The sequence below is a fragment of the Filicampus tigris genome, chromosome 1, assembly GCF_054856515.1.
Source record: "Filicampus tigris isolate MCC_2025a chromosome 1, RoL_Ftig_1.0, whole genome shotgun sequence".
Lineage (NCBI taxonomy): Eukaryota > Metazoa > Chordata > Actinopteri > Syngnathiformes > Syngnathidae > Filicampus > Filicampus tigris.
Genome location: NC_141217.1, coordinates 18469042 through 18489057, shown reverse-complemented (window position 1 = coordinate 18489057; position 20016 = coordinate 18469042). Strand labels below are relative to the sequence as shown.

Sequence of the window (20016 nt, the reverse complement as noted above, 5' to 3'; positions counted from 1 at the left end):
TGTTGTTGAAAGCTGAGACTTGAAGGGGGGGTGATGGTGATGATGACGACGGTGATGGTTTGCTGGGGGGTGTTACTCGGCCTTGGGCTAGCTCCCAGCAGTTGGAGAACACGGCGCCTCGCTATTGGCTCCCCGTAGCTGTCAATCACCGTCACCCCCACCCCAGACCCGGCAAGTTGAAGTAAAGTTTGAGCAAGTTTGTGCCGCACTTGTAAAAAGTTGGCGGCGGCACTTGGAGCTCGCCACACACGACAGACAGACGGAATGGCCGCGAAGATGAAGCTGTGTCGCACTTTTCTAGGTTCGTATCAAAAACTTATATGTACTTTAGTCTTCGTGCGGAAAAGTAACTCATTCATTTGAACGGCAGCTGTGCGTTTTTGACGGTTTTAGTAAAGTACTCCCAGTAGATAGAACGCATCATTTTTCGTTTAATAAGAATGTTTCAAACAAGTGAGACGGATTTATTTATTCATTTATAGATTTAATGATTTATTTTGAACGTATGCCCGTCGCTGGGGGATTAAATAGCCATTAAAATTCTGCGTCATCACCACGCTGTAAAAAACTTGGCATCAACAAATGACAATATGGGACATATAATTTTCCAAATAAATTTTACTACATGTCTTGACGTGTCCAGACAAAAGAGAGTTGATCCCCCTGGGGGACCTTGTGGCCCTGGTACCTTGGGGACAATACCAGGCTTCGGGCTGATTAGAAAACTTTTTTTTGTTGTTGTTGCGTTAGTCTGTCGGCTTGTTCCATCTGTCGAGGGCCCATAGGGGCTTCCCGGGTCCCAACCTTACTGCTCAGTCAGCTGCTGCCCCATGTAATATTTATGCACAATATCGCCACCATACAACTTTTTTCAAAAGTGGTCGGAGGCCTCGGTGCCATCTGCACTCACAACTTTATGAGTCGACTTTCATTTACCAAAGCACAAAGCAAGGTTACATTCAAGTTGTAGTCCTTTTTTTCTTCTAATGGTGCAATCTAGACACTTGCTACTAAATTGCAGGTAGCCATTCAAAGTGCATTACTACATTAAAACACTAAGTTAGGAATTAAAAATTCTAAGCCTGCTCTACTTTTTTAAGTTTAGCAGTTTTCAAAAGAAAACGTTAACTGTAAAAGTACGGCTGCTTTTCATTTATTGTATGTATTGCTTTTATTTTATTCTACATAAAACAAAACAATGTTCAAAGTTTAACTTGTGCTTCAGATGTTTGTTTACCTAAATAACTGTATTCACTGACATTTATGAAAACATTGTTAGTTAGCAAAACAATTCGCTGAGTTGTTTTTTTTTTTGTTATATCTTTAAATTGGGGGATAATACAAGGGACAGCGGTTCTGTAAACTCTGATTGCTTTGTTGTGAAATCTTCAGAACAGCAAAACTTAAAATATTTAACCAATTGCCCATCCTAAAATTTCATCAAAGTGTGTTGTCTTGAAATTTTGAGTTCACACAAGTTTTTTTTTTTTTTTACAGTGCACTTTTATCATAGAACATGGTGAAGGGACTGTTTTAATCTACAGTGTAACACAAAAGTTCTGCTGCTGTCTCTGCTGTCAACATGTCATGAAATGACATGAAACAGTGAATAAGACTTTGAAATTAGCAACAACAATAATGTTGTATCTGGTCATCAAGCTGTTGAAACACCTAATGAAGGAAAGACAAAAGCCTTTGTGGACTCCACAATAAACTTGTGTAAGTGATTATGCTGCTCTGAGAGCTGTCCAGGGTACTGATGCTCACATACAAAAACTCTTCGGAGCTCTCCACAGGCCTAGTGACACCAGTAAAGAGAAGTTTATTTTAAGGCTGGTACCGTCACTTTTATATCCGTGCAGTCCTAACTTCGTCACTTCCTCACCAGACCTAACTTTGTACAAGGTCTCCTCCCTTGTTCCGCTCAGTTGGATCAAGGCCCAGGATATTTCATAACCCCCCCCACCACCATCATCCCCCGCCCGCCTTGTTTATTCGATTGTCGCCCCTGTTGTGTGAGTCGCCTCTCCTACGCAGGCAGCCACAGTCTGAAATCATACTGATGCGACGTGCACGCCTGGTGATTGATTTCAGCTCCAATGCATAACAATGGGATTGCACAAAAAGAGCCTGCTGCAAGGAGATAAGAATTTAATAGAATTTCTGAAAGCTGAAGGTTGGGCTTTTTGAATATTCCCTGCGTGCGTAGCGTGGAGACAGCAGATAAAGAATGGCATTTGTGGGGACTATTCTCAAATGGCTTGTAATGAATGGTTGTCATTTCCACTAATGGTTTCAAAACAGCAACGCATAAAAATAAAAAATAAATAGAGAGCGAAAAACACAACATTTGGGAGTGACTTAAGAGGGTCTCTTTGCTGTTTGGGATTGACATTTTTCTCAGTTAAACTATCAACAAATCAGTGACAGTGATCTCATTGCTTCAAACTCACTGCTGAATCCTAGAAGGAAAACAAATATCCCTTGAATGAATTATTGGATCGTACCACTTTCAGGTAGGCATAGGGAGGAGGCTACAGCAATTATGGCTACAGCACCTTAGTTGAGTGGTATGTCTAACTCTGAGATGCTTGTTCTGACTAATGTCATTTAGGATGGCGGGACGCTTTTTGGGCTTTTCAGTACGTGCCTAAGATTCAAATGCAATTTTCCTACTTTGAAATCGTCAGCTTTATTGGCTCAGATGATGCATGTGTTTGGGAGCGAGTGAGTGTGGTGGTGGTGGGGGGGGGGGGGGGGGAGTCAGCGAGAGGGGGGCGTGTTCAAGTACCAGAGAGTGTGTCGTAAGGGGTGTGCGTGGTTGTGTCTGTGTGTGTGTGGGGGGGGGGGTGATGGGGGGGGTGATGGGGGTGGTCCTCAAGCCCTGCCCATGTGATGCTCGAGGTTTTACTACAGCTTCCGTGATGTCATGGCAAAGGGCGGAGGGAGGAGAATGGGGGTGGTGGAGGGGAGGAGGGGATACAATGGCTCATGAGGGAAAGGTAAGTCAATATTGGGTTTTTTTTTTCGCGCTGACAAAGGCAAATGAAGCCATGTTTTTGCTTACAAACAAGTAACATCCCTCACGCCTCGATCCGGAGCCGTGAGCCGGTGCTGCGTGTGACCGAGGCCGCTCGCTTCTTCTCCATCATTACTTACCACATCTGGATCTTTGGACCGGGATACAAAAATCATTTTTAAAACTATCACTCGGATGTTATTGTTGTCGTTTCAAGCCAACTTCTTCGTCTACAACTGTTAAAACACAGAGGAGGCAGCGACGCAATATTATTGATTCCAGGTAATGAACTGCCTTGGTGTTTTTAATGTGTACTTTTGCATACTTAATTAATGTATTCGTCAATAATACGCAGGTTTTTGTTTTGCTCACTCCCATGATTTCAAACTTCCTCACATTTAAATTGTAGGACGGAAAGTAACTGCGTTTTAATAACAGTATGCGGGACACACAACACAACTATGGCGCGTCTATCCACTTCTTGTGCTGTGGATAGTTCGTCAGCGTGGTTAGTGTGTGTCTGTGTTTAAGTGCGTGTGTGTGTTTCACAAATAATACTTGTCCTCCTCTAGTGCTCTTTTATGGAAGGGTGTCCTGCACTTGAGATGTATCCTCCACGCTGTCCTCTAGCTTCCGTTTACTGTGCGATAAATCGCCGACAATCAGCGAATATATATATATACTCGCCATATTTGTATACTAGTCATATTTGTGTCCCTCAAGTGTTCAGTGCGATGTGCGGAGTTTGGTCTTAAATCGTCGCTGTTGTTGCGATGTGAGAGGTGGATGGATGGAACGATGGAGCGTTTTAAAGAGGGAGGGGTTGGCCATTTGATCCTCTGCAGCAAAAAAAAAAAAAAACACACACAAAAAAAAGCGATGCTCTTTTCAAATGTCAGCTGTCTTTAATGGTGTACACCCCCGAAAAAGTCGAGACTAGAAATAACCACCACTGTTGGGGACACAGCGCATTCTGTCGTAAATGTTTTTCTTTAAACGAGTGTGTTACCGGATTCTCAACCCGCGGTGCGTAATGTGGACCTGTGTTGTGTTTTTTCCACTCACAATCATCCCCTCCTTCTCTTTGCTTTGCTTACATGGCCACGTAATGTGTGCGTGTGTGTGCGGAACTCGGTCTGTCAATGCACCTGCGTCCTAAGATGGAGGAAAGAGATGAGTGATGATGATGATGATGATGGTGGTGAAGAAGCGCACTATACTATATGTGTCTTTCATCGTGGTTGGCTGCACATGTTATTCTATTTTCCTTTAAAATACTTTAAAAAAAAGTTTTGTTGTTATTTTGTGCTAATGGCTTAGCATACGTCAAGGTTATAGCAGGGAATAGCATGTGAAGGGAACTCACTTTACTCCTGTCTTCAAAGTATCCACATTTGACAACTTTATTGAGTAATTCAAGGCTTGCGTTGTTGCTGCGAGTCTTTTTAATTTGTAATGTGGTTTTGTGGAGAAGACGATGCTTCCTTTTCAAATTCAGTTGAAAAGCCCCAAACTGTCTCGTGCCAAAAAGGCATGCATGGGTCCACTAGAAGTGACTTTGATGTGATGCATCACCGACAGATGTGATGAACACTTTTTGTTTTGTTTTGCTCTGCAATCTTTTCCTGTGAAATGTAGCCTAGTTTCAAAGGATTACAGAATTAGGTTATTGGTGCCTTATGCTGTCACTGGAGACTATAGAGCTTGCATACAGCTCAGGCTGAGCTCACCTCTGTGTTTTTAGGTACCTTAGCGGCAAACCTTTCTATTTATTAGGGACTGAATAGCCTGTGGCGAGGACAGCAGGTGCCGGAGGAGAGAGTGTAATAAACATGTTGGAGGAGCAGCTGGGGCCAAATTGCACCCTCGTCATTCAAAGCCTATCAGAAATCTCAGCCATACAAGCAAAGGTCAGGGTCCTGCAGGCTTTCAATGGAGAGCAGGAATTTCAAATGACAGGCTTGGAAATAATGAATTTCATACCCTGTGTTGGCAAGGAGAAAAATCAAAAGGAATTCTGATTAAAAAAACAAAAAACAATGCAAAACATGCAATCTTGTGACACACAGAACTGTGCGGCACCAGTGCCACTGTTTTATTTGATAAGCAGCAGTGACACATTTGTTGTTCCTCAGATGCTGAGGTCAGGGTGGCCCTCAGGGGAGGTTCTCCAAAAGCTGCTGCTTTGCTCTCCTCCATCGCTTCCCCTCCGTCCCATAACTGCCGGGTCAGGCATTTGTTCTGATACCAGCCTTTTAACTGCTCTCTTTTACTCAGTACCTCACCTCCAGGTCGCACTGAGCATCTTAAAAAGTCAAACAAAAATATTTAGATGTTGTGCCTAGCCTCTATTCTTTTTTTCCTCCACAACTTTTGATTTGTGATTCCCTTTCTGCTTCGCCGACCCCCTAATCACATTGTATTGTGACTAAATCCTTCTTTACAGGAGCAGGAGTGTACAGCTGGCTTGGCCCTGTATGTACACTTAATACTGTTACAGTCAGCCCACTCCGGTATTTAATCTAACTATGGATTTAGGGCTCTTTGCTCCATTGTCCCAATACAGTAAGCTGCGAGTAATGGTATTACCCTTGCATAAACTTTGTTTTGAGGTAATATACAAAATTCGGCATTTACAAAGATAATAATGCCCAGTTTTGATTGACACTGTAGATAAGGCTTTATTAGTGGTCATTATTGTGGTTGCACCTTGTGGTGTAATGCTGCACTGCATCATAGAAGTGTTTCTAATATTTTGTCCCCCGATAAATCAAAATACGACAAACTGTCCTTAGCATGATGCAACAAACAATCAATACTGAGCATTATTATCATGTTAAGAAATATATGATGCGTCTGTTGTTGGATTTCATTATATTATGCAGTTGTACCTAATTAAGTGTCTTGTGAGAGGATGCGTTTGTAAATCAGGAATGAAATTGTAATCTTTAAAATAAAACATCTTTTCTGTAGATAACATTTGGTTTAAATCCATTCACTGTGCATTAAAGTGTCCCTCATATACTCCCACACCCTTTTGCTTCTGATTAAACAAACCAACCACAGTGAACAAGTAATTGTCAATTCTCATGCACCTCCAAGTTTTACTGTGAAATAATGAGCCGTCTTTTAGGTGCAAAGAAGCAGCATAGGATCAAAGAATGTATGCTTGAGTGAGTGTGTGTGTGTGTGTGTGTGTGTGTGTATATATATATATATATATATATATATATATATATATATATATATATATATATATATATATATATATATATATATATATATATATAGGGCTGGAACGATCTGATATGGATCCCGATAGTTGGGTGGCGATTTGGTACGTATTGCGATACTTAACTTAAATATTATAAAAAGTTTTAACTTAAGTGCCATTTGACATTTATACAAGTGTTATTCAAGCATTCCAGTAATTGTTCCTGATACACATGAGTGCAATAAATAAAACTCCATTCACAAAGTTCAACTATAAGGACCTCAAATGTTCCAAAAGTATGTTATAAAACATGCAAAACATAACATAACATAAGGTATTGAAATTATTGCGATATCTTATCAACGGATTGATATTTGCATTGGCATAAAAAGTATCGCAATATATTTTTTTATTTCCTCCCAGCCATATATATATATATATATATATATATATATATATATATATATATATATATATATATATATATATATGTATATGTATATATATATGTATATATATATATGTATATGTATATGAATGATACAATGTGGAATTTGATAGCGAGAGATCAACAGCTCAGTGGTAGTTCTCTCCAGAAGGAACATTTGCTCAGTGCTCAGCTCAGAGAACAGCGACTTCTACCCGAGGCAACAAAAAAAGTGTCCTAGAACGCTGTTATACATTTTACATTTTGTAAGTACTCTCTACTCCTTGGCCTCTCAACTAACAATATAGGACAGATGCTCACTTCACTTTACTTTAAAATAAGTGGTGTGGGGGGAGAGATCCTAAAGGAGATTGAAGTGTTTTCATGGACGTTCGTGTATGTGTGGAGACAGCTGAGACAGAGATGCAGCCCAGCAGTATTGCTGTTGTCATCACTTTTGTGTCAGGGGGGGAGCAAAAGTTGATAAACAAGCATTTTGCAGAGTGCTGGCTGGGCGTTGGTGAGTTTTGCATGTAATGGGCAAAGTCGGGATGAGAGCGCAGGCAGAGTTTGAGGGGAAGAGGAGGCTGCAGGGAGGGCATGGAGGTGGGGTTCAGGACCTCTCAGTTCTTCGAATCTTTGCTTTTGGCTTGGACTTTATTTGGACTACAGCGTCATGTACTGGCCAATAAATAACAGTACACTATAAAAAATAAAAAAAAGTCATGTGAACTCTAAATTTCAAGGCAACAAACAAATAACATTTTAAGTTAGGCAACCAAATATTCTAAGTTTAGCTGTTTGTGAAAATTGGTTTTCCCATATTTCACAAGAAATAAAAAATAGCATACACAACCGCTGTCCGTATGGGCACCCCAATTTAAAGATATAAGGAGAAACATCTCAGCAAATTGTTTTGGATCGAACAACTTGCTTGCTTTGTTTTGCTAACTGCAATTGTTGCCACAAATGTCAATCATTTATATTTTCAAGTTGTTTCAACTTTAAGGACTGCTTTAGCCCCCAAAAATACAAGTTGTGTTTTTTACAGTGTACATAGAGAGGAATAAGATTGACTGACCATGATATACATTTTCAATTGCGTTTTGACCCAAACCTGGGTCTTTTTAAACATACATAGCTAGTTGCTCATGCGCGAAGAGAATCATTACATTCTGTACTCAAGAGTGCTTCTTTATTCATTGCATCCGGTTTCACCTCACCTCGCTGTTACAACAAACCAAGACAACATCTGTTACAGTAAGAAGAATCTAGTGGGGATTTGAATTAGACTTAAAGTTTCTCTTGGGTGATCAGGGCAATGAAGTGAAGAGCTATTACCTTAATGAAAAAAAGGGGGAGGGAAAAAAAAAAGAAGCTTGATTTATGGATGATGGATTATTTACTGACCATTCATCCCTTGCATCCTCCCCCCATTCTCTTATACATTCGCCCTGAAAAGCTCGATAAAAATGCGCAAATTTGATTGATTCTATTAGTAGACTGACAGAGACCCCAGCTGGGGCACTTAACCATGTATGTGTGTATGTGTGTGTTGTTCCTTAGACATAAAGTAGGGTGCACTCCAAGCTTGAGTACCATCACCCCACCCCCTCACCCTTGTATTCTTTAACCACACCCCTCCTCAAACCACTGCTCATTCACCGGTACGGATCATGTAAAATATCTCTCGCCCCCACCCTCTCGTCCTCGCTAGAAAATGAGTTTCGTGGCGAGCTGGTGAACCAGCGGTGGACACGAGGCGAGAGGACCAGCAGCCGCTGTCAGGCCTCCCTGAGACTGCAGAGCCGTCGACCAATCATGGTGAGTGACAAGGCCCTGCAGCATCCCCCCCAGACACCCACCACCAGTCAGAGTTACCCACACACTCCAAAAACCACTTCATTCTGCTTCCTGGGCATTTCCTAACTCAGCAGGGATATCAAGAAATGGGGGGAGGGTGTAAGAAGGAGGGGCTGTGGTTTGGGTGAGGGAGGGGTCAGATGATGGCAGGTAGAAAACATAATCAAACAGAACATCAAATGTCCCGCTCGGCCCCACCCCGCCCATGCTCGGCTCTTGCCCGGTTCAGCTTAGCTCACTTTAGTTAAGCTCAGCGCTTTGCCTCTGCTGAGTTAACTTCTAGCTACAGCATTTTTTTCCCCCCATTATACAGAAACACAATAAAAAGGAACTCAAAAGGATGGCCTTGAGCTGCTCATACTTGATATCAGCAGAAACGAATATTCCTTGCATAGCTCTCAACTTCACTTTACTGCGTTCCCACTTTGTGAACATTTTGAGTTAATTTCATCAAGCAGAAAACAGCTGGTCTCTTTTTATTTTTTCACAACCGTGCATCACAACTGAGGGCGACACACAACAAAGAGATGGAGGGGCTGTGGGGGAGAATGAAAGAGCGATATGTGGGGGGTAGTAAGGACAGGGAGGAGGAAGCGAGAGGGAGTGGGCTGTTGCCCCATGGGCCCAGTAAAAGTAGTTTCGCTCCCCCCTGGATGGCTCAGGTTCATCTAAGAAGATGACGTTTATTGATTTGCTTTGATTTCTGCTGCTTCGGGGTGGTGGCAGAGAGGTGCCACCCTTCTCATCCCCTCTGTATGACATCTGTATGACACCTGTCACAGAACTGTCTGATCAGAATTGGAGGAGAGAAGATGCTGTGGTTAAAACTGAGATCCCATCAGGGTTGGGTGTGGATTCTATTTTATATTTAACTTTGCCAAAAGCTTGGCCTAGGCAAGTGAGCAATAAATTAACAAAAAAAAAAAAAAAATACACAGAGCTCCAAAATTAAAGAATTTCATCCCTTCTACCCACCAACTTGTTTTTACATTTCATTTCAGTTTTCAATATTAGGATGTGAGAAATTAGTTGCCTGCCTCATAATTATGCATATGTGGTCCATTAAGAAAACCCACTTTGGTTAATAATATGGGTCCTTGGGTAATTAAGGGCAACTAGCTTGGCCTTGGTGGAGGTCTGCTCTTTTGCTCTTGCTCGTCTATGACGAGAGAAAGATGCACTTAGCCCTCCTCCTGCCGCTCTACTGCTCTGTCTTGTCTGAATTAGTACAGAGAAACCATGGAAGGCCTTGCCGTGTGCCAGTCCAACATGGAGGCCGCCCGCCGTGCCAAGCGGCCCTCTCATTGGCAGCTGGTGCCTCGGGGTCACTTTTGGTGATGTCAGTCTTCCGTCACCAGTTGCCGTTGCCGTAGCTCCTTGCAGCTCTCTTTTTCTCTCTCTCGCGCGATTTCTTGTAAAGCTAAAAATGAATGAAAGAGTCATTAATTTGAGCCAAGAGACGAAGGGTGACCTCCTCTCTGAAGTCATTGCCCCCAGCGTGACATCTGCATAGAGCCGTCCCGGTGTAGAGCAAAGCCCTCCTACACCAAAAGCATCACACGAAAAAAGTGATTGAGAATGTACAACACAGCCTGTAGGGATGAGCTGTGAATTCCACCTTGTGCTTTTATTCTTCTTCCTCCACCACCATTACACATTACATTTCACAGTTGTTGAAGTCCCGCATGGTATACAGTACGTTCATGCTGCAAGTGGCACACATTTCCATTCAGGCTCGCACTCAATATTCTCTCCTTTTCCCCCCTCCTACTCACTTTTCACGCATGAGATTTTGATAATTCTGCGCACAAAGTACAAGGGGGCTCGTTTAAAAGACAACAAGGTAAAAAGGACAAGTTTGAACGTACATTAGAAGCGGCCCCTTTCAAAGAGATTATGAAAATCAGGTGAAGGCCTGCCTTGCTGCATTTGGATCCGCTCACTATGACTTTGCGCACATACAAATTTAATGAGTTGGAATTGAGAAAAGGGACAGGAAGAAGAGAACAACTCGGATGTGCTTACCAATTTAAATGTGCGTAGCTATGGTTACACAAACATGAAAGCGGTAGGCGCTCTTTCCTGATGACTGATCAGTATGAGCAGGAGCCATTGGAAGAAAGCGGGCAAAATGGATGACAATTTTGTGTATTTACACACACGTGTGTCATTGAAAAACATGCATGTTCAAACAAAGACCTCTTACACTCATTTAATTAGTCCAATAGAATTGTTTACATCCATACCAAGCCACCTACTTTGGTTTAGTCTGTATACCATTTAATTCATCTGCTTTTAAAGTCCATTACCAAGGCCTGCAAATTGATTGGGTGAATACACCGAACGGGCCATTTGTGTGAGGGACCGCGCGCACATTCATAGAAACACTCCACGCTGCGCTCTTATCCACTCAGCTCCTCGTCGCAAGTGGGGTACTGAAAGAGTCGACTACTTTCTTCAGGCAGGGGACAAAGCTGCGTCTTGTTGCACAACTTCAGCGCTGACAGCACCTGATCTAATAGAGTGGCAGAAAGCGGTCGCAGGCCAAGGCCGCGGAGGCCGCACACAGGAAGGGAGGGACTTTTTCTGCCTGCACCTGTACCGCCGGCCTGACACTAAAGGCCAATGAATGAACAACAACAGCATGCTTCATCTTCTTCTCATCCCTCTTCCTCTCCTTCTTTTCATAAGTCGTCCATGAGCAGGAAAGGGTCTTTGCCAAAAACAGAGAGGGGGAAAAAGGGGAAAACTAAGAAGAGAAACAGTGGCCTTGTGTTCGAATCCCACTGTGGTGATGCCAGCTTGATGATTGAGTGAACACAAAGCAGTTAAGTGCCTGGGCAAAGAGGGGCTTAGGGTGGGATGCGCAGGGAACATTATAGGAGCTAGGAATACGGAGAGAGAAAGAAGGGGTAAACCCGTGATAAAATAAATTCAAGTAATGAACGCTAAAAGGTCTAAAGGACTAAAAAGCATCTGATAGCTTCAGAGGGCTGTACTAAGGAGGTGTGGCCCTCTGTCTGAGAGTGTGTGGGTGTGGGGGGGTGGGGGGGGGTTCTGTGTTTGTGCTGTAGCCGGGTTAACACCTGCTCTTTTGTGGCTTAAAAGCCGAGCCAGGACTAAGCAATGCTCACAGTGTCTCCTACACGCACGCACGCACGCACACAATTTCACTTCATAGAAGTGTTATTAAAGCAGCTTTTAGAGGCTGTATGATTTTGCCTCATTATTATGACATTGAAAGTTGTGATTTCCAATGCTTGCTCCCACTAATGTTTGTGGCCCCCGTGCAGTCGGGCCCTATTGCCTCCTATGCAACACGCAACCATGTTCACCACTGCAAATTACAGGTGCTCGTTAATGGAGGGTGTAGCAATGGCAGGGATTTTAAAATGAACTAGCTACCCACTACAAAGGCCCACACTTGTCTCTCTATACACACACTAAGAAGGCGTATTGGTGTATCTTGACCCCCCAACACCACAATCCCTCCCAGTTCAAGGAAGGATTTACAGAAATCATTCCATCTGTCATTATTTCTACTTTATTCCTTGAGAAATGATTTACTCTTTTCCCCCTCTTCCAAATCCCCCCCCCCCTTCTCTCAGATGAGTGTAGAATGTGATGACAAGCGAACTCGCACTCGGTCCAAGGGAATCAGAGGTGAGCATCATTTCTCTTTGTTGGGTCAGGTCATGCCTGTTTTCATTAAAACAAAAAAAGTTTCGGTGTCAACAATGTCAAAAAAAAAAGATTGTTATGCTCAGCGCAAGTCTAGCGCAAAGTGAAGTCTCACTGTGTGCATGGGTGGAGTTTTCTTTTTTGGGGTATTTTCGTAGAGGGGCGCAGGTCGAAATAGGCGTTTCCGCCATTGTGGGAGTGAACACAGCCGACTTACTTCATGGCCAATGAAAGCGGCGATGCATTCCCTTTTAATTCAGCGCAGGAGAGGCGTGCACACAGTCGTTGACGTTGCGGAAACAGAAACAGACTCGCTGGAGATCGAAGCGCGCACAGTATGTTGTTTATGAGTAATTGCAAGCAGACCTCCACTTGCTGATGATGTCAAGTTGACAAGGGTGATAAATGGTTGACTTTTATGGCAAGTAAATTAAATAGCAAGCACATTTTAACTTCTATCTTTAAGTTGGGGTTCAGTAAAAGGGACACCCGTTTTTTAAACTTTGTTGCGGAATGCAGGAAAGCCAATTTTCACAACGGCATAACTTTTAAACATTTATAGTTGAATTGGCCAACTTAAAATGTTACCGTGCGTGTTGCCTTGAAAACTTTGAGTTCACCCAACAATTCTTTTACAGTGCAGTCCAACTTGAGACTTCACAGCTCAGAGGCATTTCCACAATTTTCTAAGTTGATGCAGACAAAATAAAGAAGTTTTTAACTGGGTTGTAATTTAGTTCCATATCGAATGCACTTAATTGCATTCTTGCCGAGAGTTTCGTGAAAGCTTTACTGTTTTTAGATGTTCAGAAGCACTGTGGCTGAGCTGCAGTTGAGATTTATCGCTACTGAATGATGAAAGAAGGAGAAACTGAGATGCTTCATAGAGACACACACACACACACAGTGCAGTTAGTGTGTCTCGCGATGTATCTTGATACAGTATGTGGGGTATTTTTGACATGTGATTAATGCATGAGATATTGGAGCCCTGGCTCAATTCTCCAGGGTTGTATTGTTTTCTTATTTGCACCAAATGAAAATGGAATATTTCTCCAAACTCATTCTGTTGCTAAACTCCCAATCGATGCCGTCAGCCAGCTGACAGTGATGTGTGTGCTGATGGGCAGTATTGCTTGATTTGTCTTTTCGCGGCAATTACTTTAAGTTGATCCTGGAAAAAAAAATGTTGTTTCTTTTGTCATTCTGAATGCTGTTTTGCTTTGAATTTAATTCCCCCACTTAGACCACCTAGAATGCAAGAACACAGTTTTCAAAATTGCTGATGTCTGCATATGATTGTCACTCTTCCTGTTTTTCCCTGTTTGCTTATACTTGTTTGTTTTTACGCTTGCCTGTGTCAGACACAGTACAGTATGTGTGTGTTTATATGTGAACTCAAGAGTGTGCATGTGTTTCCCTCAGAAGTGTATAAGCCTCGATGTGGAAGCCTCACGGGATTCGTATGCATTTGTGATTTATTGATCTGAATTTCTTTTAGCAGCACCAATTTCAGAACACTAGCTCACGTTTCTTTCCCCCCCTCCTTCTGTCTATTCCCCCACCCCCCGCCCCCGCCACCAATTCTTTCAGTTCCTATTGAGCATGTAGGACAGGAGCTGAGGTAAGAAAACACTTTCATTTATCTTTCATAAAGTTGTTTTATGTGCATAGCGAAGCACCCTGGGCACTCAGAGAGACAAACAGTGCTTCTTTATTTACGTCAGTGAAGCGCCATATTAGTACGGTATTATTTTTGGAGTTCTTGCCTCTTCTCAGCTAGTGCTCAGTGCCTCAAACTGGCTATTGATTTCCCTCAGCATTTTGCTATTTCCTGCTATGAACATACATTAGATCCAACGCAAGGGGTGTATGATGACTGCAAAAACGGATGAAGGATGCGGGAGGAGCTAGGACACTCCGCTTTTCAATATTAGGGGCTCGCCGGTCCTACAGCTCCATGTGGTTTCACCTCTTCCTTCCTTCTAAATGATTTCCACATCAACATATTTAGTTAGTCTTCACCCTAAGCATTGCTCTGTGCTCAGAACGCCCCAAAAGAAATAAGCACTCAGGTCTCATTTTAAATGCAAATGCAGTTTTTTCTTAACATCAGAAATTAATAATAAGGATAACTGGAGTAATAAAGCCGAATAGGTGGGATACGTTAATGAGAATTGAAATGAGCCATCCTGAGGGGTCATAGCAACCTGAATCAGAGAGAGCGGGTGAGGGGGGGGGGGGGGGGGGGGGGCAGAGAAAGGGGGTGGGTGGTGGTTGCCTGATGATAGTGATGGTGAGGAGCGCAGAGCAGGGGAAATTACAGCAGGTCTTGGGTGATCATTATCGCTCATGGTAACAGGATATAGGCCAGGCTTGATGTACGACACACAATATTATGTTCTCCCGGCTTGATGCCACCTGCATTCATGCATCATGTGGCTCCATATCAGCGACCAAGTGTGCCTTTGTGCATGCGCATCCCTGTGACTTGTGTGCTTGCTTTGCATGCCTTTGTTTTTGGTTTTTTGGTGAGGAGAGTTTGCTTCCAGTCGCTGTCATTAATTTTGCTTGATAACTGCAATGCACCATGTGTTAAACATATTTACCCTCCATCCATCCCATCCAGCTGCCCCACCCCTGGATGCAATGGCTCTGGCCATATCAGTGGGAGATACTCACGACACAGAAGGTAGGGCAGATAAAACAAACTCTGTCTGTCCTTCTTTGTCTGTTTGTCTGTCCTCATCATTGCTGATCCATCCCATCTTGCTTTCTTGGAAGATTTTTTTTTTTTTGTTAGATGACATCGCGGTTACACTTACAGGATTACATGGGCCATGACAGACAACAACGTGATATCATAAACTCTCAGAAGTAACGGGAAATATGAGTTGATTTGTGTCCCTCAAGGTACATTCTAAATTACACTAATGTACCCAAGGGGGATTTTGTTATATTTATCATATGTAGAAAACACAACTCGTATTTTTGGGGGGCTGCGGCGGGTTGAAACAATAATTTAAGTTGGAACAGCTTTAAAGTATAAATAGTTGACGTTTATTGTAACAATGTTAGTTAGCACAACAAAGCAAGCAAGTGGTTTGGGCCAGAACAATTTGCTGAGTTGTTTTTGCTTCTATCTTTAGGTTGTGTGGACAATACAAAGGACAACAGTTCTGTAAACTATTATTTCTTTGCTGTGAGATTCGGGAAAGCCATTTTTCACAACTGCAAAACTTTAAGTAGTTACATAGTTGAATTGCTCAACTTAAAATTGTATTTTTATCAAAATTTGTTGCCTTGAAATCTTGAGTTCACCCCCTTTTTTTTTTTTTTTTTTACAGCGGTACCCCACCATGTCCAAGTAGGTTAGGTGAAGGTACCAGCTATTATACACATAAAAGTAGATTTGTTTTTAAATCTGTGTAGCCTAAATGGTTCTGGAAAACCGAGCACCAAGGCTTGCCTCATGAATGAACTAAAATCATTCTCATTCTCAGTTGTGAGTAGGATCCATACACAAGTATCAAAGCCTATATACGTAACAAATATCCCAGATTGGGAACTACAACCATTCTATTGACAATTCCTGAATGTCTCGAGCTAAATATATGTAGCATCAGTTGCCAAAGCCAGTTTTCAGACCTTGAGGTCACACTCAAATTTTGCAAATTTTGATCAGAGGTGGCATTATGTGTCCCTCAATGTATTTTCGACACTGATTTAAAAGATGTCTTCCTTTGTTTTTTGTAGCACATACGGCTTTTGAGATATTTTCTTTTTTTTTTGTTTTTATATTTGCTCTGTAAAAGGTTATTCAGTACGGATTTTACCATGCGTTGTAATTTATAGCTATGACGTTTCTGAAAAAATCAATTCTACCTGTTGCTGAACCTCACCCTGAATTCATAAATGTTACAAAATATATTGCTGACATACATATTATTATTATGAAAACCTAGAGAAAAAAACAAAGGCAGATCCGGAAACAGCGCAAAAAAAAAATAATGAATGAAAGTTTACTTGCATTTCTGATTGAAATAATTTGTAACATTTGTTGACCAGTGTTATTTGAAAATTATTTATAGCTGCTGAAGGCTCTTACATACAATGAATCACACTGAAAAAGAGCACAAACTCTCCAGCAGGTGTGAAAGTAATTTCTTCAGGTTCCATCCAGCTGTGATCCCCTTCATGTGTGACGATCACTCTCACGAGAGCTGCAGAGAGCAGGCAGCTCACTGGCTTGTGACTCCCCTTTATTGTGTCACAGACATTAGCTATCTGTTTACATGTGTAGTCATTCGGCAGGCAATTTCAAATGCACTTTGTTTATAGATCCTCCTTCAATCTCACTCGCCGTCTCCCAGGTGAGAATAAGGGGGACTTTATTGGATTTCACCCTCCGTTGCCTCCCCCGCTGCTCTCTCCATACAAGTTGTTCATTAAATGTTTCAGTCAATTGGCTGAGATTGGTTGCCATATCTGGTCGCGAGCGAGCATGGCGCCCTCCTCAGGATCCCTTCATGTCCATTCTCCAGCACGTCTTCAGTCACACACAATTGTGGTCTCGCTTTCCTCTTATCTCTCCTGTCAGCATTCTGGGATGCCCCGTAGCCAGAAAGCGGCGCGTTGAGGAGGCAGAGGCAGAGCAGGAACAGGAAACGGAGTGGCCAGCATCCAAGAGGAAGTCTCACCCCCTGAAACTGGCCCTGGATGAGGGCTTCAGTGCAGAAAGTGATGCCAGCAGTGAAGCTGAGGGAGACAGCGAGAGGGAGGGCGAGAACAGAAGCAAGAGCAAGGAGGCTGAGGACGATATGGACGCTGCGGCAGAGGGAGAGAAGATTGGGGAAGACCTCACGCATGGGCAGACAAATGGACAGGGTGAGAGGACACCGAGTCAACAAAAGGAGGAAGAGGAGCAGGAAGAAGCAGCAAATCAAACGGACTTAGGTTAGTTTACTCTTACACCTACAAACGCTGTCCAAAACCGTTCTGGGGTTGGGGGTTTCGGCCTCCAACCTTCCTTTGTGGGGTTTGCATATTCTCTCCATCCTTGTGAAAGTTATCTGCAGGTAGCACGGCCTCCTCCCACGTTCCAAAAACAGGCATGTTATGTTCAATGACGACTCTAAATTGTCCTTAGGGATGAATGTGAGTGTGAATAGTTGTTTGTCTATATGTGTCCTGCGATTGTCTGATGACCATACCAGGGTGTACCCCGTCATCAGAGGTCCTTTTTCTCGTTTAGTCCTTATAAAAAGCTTCCCTTCACTGGTAGTGTTGCCTTTGCTCATTATTATTGAATTGAAGTGTGTTTCACATGCACATGTGGCAGACAGAACTGTCTTTGTATTCCCAGAAGAGTGTGTCTTCATTGAGCCTCCAATGACACCGGAGTGTCAGTCTCCTTCTCGGAATGCTGAAGAGGTGGCCAACTCTCTCCTCCACCTTGGCCGAGTCCCCGCTACGGGTAACGACAACGATGCTCCGACTGCGGCCGCCCCGCAGCCTGTTGCTATGGAGACGGAGGGGAATGTCACAACGGCGGTTGAACGCGATGAAAAAGTAGAGGAGGAGCAGGATGGGGAAACAGCTGAAGGCGTAGTAGGCGTAGGTCAAGACATGCAAGAGGAGACCGAAGGAGCAGAGGAGGAGCTGGTGGATGACCGAGGCGAGGACACAACCCTCGCCGAGGAGGTCCACCAAAAAGCCACAGCAGCAGAAGAAGAGGAGGAGGCGGCAGAGCCGGCACAACAGAGGAAGAACACACCGGAAGAGGAGGAGAAGGATGAGGAGCCGAACCCTCTTGTGCCAACTGCTGTCCGCACCATCACCAGCACCACAGCAGCTCAGGGACCACATATCAAGACTGAAGACCACAGGGTTAGTCCTCTGGAGGACTACAACACACATGAGAACTACATTGTGACTAGAGCCAGTCCACTTGACAACTACGACGCCCGCAAACCACTTAATAACTACAAGGCCTGCCTTCCTTTAAACTACATCTCCCACATGGCCAGTCCACTTGACAACTACTCACCAAACCGCAGAGGCGATAACTTTAAAATCCACAAAGTCTCGCCCTCTGCCTCGCCCGATATTATCGAGGTGCATTCTGACAAGTCCGAGGAGAAAGACTTTGATGATGTGGACGGTGACGACGAACACGACGACGACGATAGCCTCTCCCAGCGCTCCACCGTCACGGATGAGTCTGAGATGTTTGACATGACCCGAGGGAACCTGGGCCTCCTGGAACAAGCCATTGCTCTCAAAGCAGAGCAGGTGAAGCCGGCTGGGCCCAGGGAGCTGCTGGGCGTTTCCGATATACAGCACCACAGATACTTCACCATGGAGGACCGGCCCAAGCACCTTGAGGTCATCAGAAAGAGCTACTTCAAAGGTAGGACCGAGTGCACAAAACAAACAGGGACTTTCTTGGACGTTCTACTGTATGTGATTGTGATCATTGGCATTTCATAAACAAATAATTAATACTGTAGAACCTGACTAACTTTTTCAGTACTTGCACAAATAAGTGTGAATAGACAGCTTACAACAGAGGTCTTCAATCCTGTTCCTCGAGGGCCGGTGTCCTGCCTGTTTTCCGTGTCTCCCTGCCGCAACACACACCTGATTCAAACAGATGGGAAACAGGCAGGACACCGGCCCTCGAGGAACAGGATTGAAGAGCCCTGGTGTACAGTATACCTGCGTGTATCTAGTCCGACGAAGTAAGACACAGTTGCATGACATATCTCCGTGCAGAGGCGCGTTAGACCTGAGAAGGCAGGCTGCGCCGCTGTGGGAGTGGCCACAATCGACTTCAATCATAGCCAATCAAATCAGCTCCCTTCATTCCCATTAAATGTGACGCGCACCACACTTTTAAAAAGGCTTCCATCAAGTATTTTTATCTATTCTTTTTATTTATTTATTTTTTTTTAATTAATTTTGCCTCCGGTCAGTCGTAGCAGCGCGGTCGATTCGGCTATTTTATACCCATATATCTCTGATGTGTCCGCCTGTGTACCGGCAATAGGTGCACTGACAAATGTGATGCATTGTTTGGAACAAAGGATCGCTTTCACTCGTGTACACTCCCCACGCATATTCGTCACACTGAGACGTGAGTGCCGCTCAAACATTGTGACATTACGAGCTTAATATGTTATGACCTGTGTTTGTTTTGAATGGCCAATTTGCATTTTTTTTTCAAATATTGCTATTTTACAATATACTATATGCAATGTGTAACGATGTGTTTTTGACGAAATTAATGACATTTGAATTCATTTTAATGAGGAACGTCACGAACGACTTCAACTTGTAAGTCAAGGTAACACTTGTACCTTCTGAGTCTTTAGTCCACTTGTTAGATTTTTGATCCAGAAAAGTTGTGTACAAATTGGACTGTACATACCATCACAAGATTTATGATACCGTACAAGCTTGGCTATGACATACTCATTATTTTATTCAACAACATGTTGAACTACAACAGGAACACCGCGTTATGCGCCAGCTGAACTTGAGGCGCGGCAATGAATCCCCACGCTTGCTTCAGCTCGACAACCTTGCTCTACTAAGAAGACAAGAGCGGGGTTAAGCGAGGCGGTGGCACGTGAGCAAGAGAGAAAGTCAAGGAAAGGCCCAAGCACAGGTTGCTTGTTTATGGTTGATGGAAGCTTGTGTTTCTCAGTTGGCACAGCGCCCTCTCGTCATGCTCCTTGCACTATATCAGTGGTCGTGTTATTACATGCCTGCGAGTGTTGCCCTCTCCTTGGCCTCCCCTCCCTCCCG

General features: G+C 43.4%; 1 protein-coding gene across 1 annotated transcript in view; it reads left to right on the top strand.

The window, feature by feature from the left end:
* Positions 1 to 20016, top strand: part of LOC147153093 (myelin transcription factor 1-like) — a 94798-nt gene that overhangs the window by 56092 nt on the left and 18690 nt on the right. The window contains 6 exon segments of the mRNA XM_086024026.1: positions 8378 to 8484; positions 12132 to 12186; positions 13798 to 13828; positions 14834 to 14896; positions 16805 to 17160; positions 17570 to 18616. Of these exon segments, the coding sequence (XP_085880152.1) occupies positions 8378 to 8484; positions 12132 to 12186; positions 13798 to 13828; positions 14834 to 14896; positions 16805 to 17160; positions 17570 to 18616 (1659 nt within the window).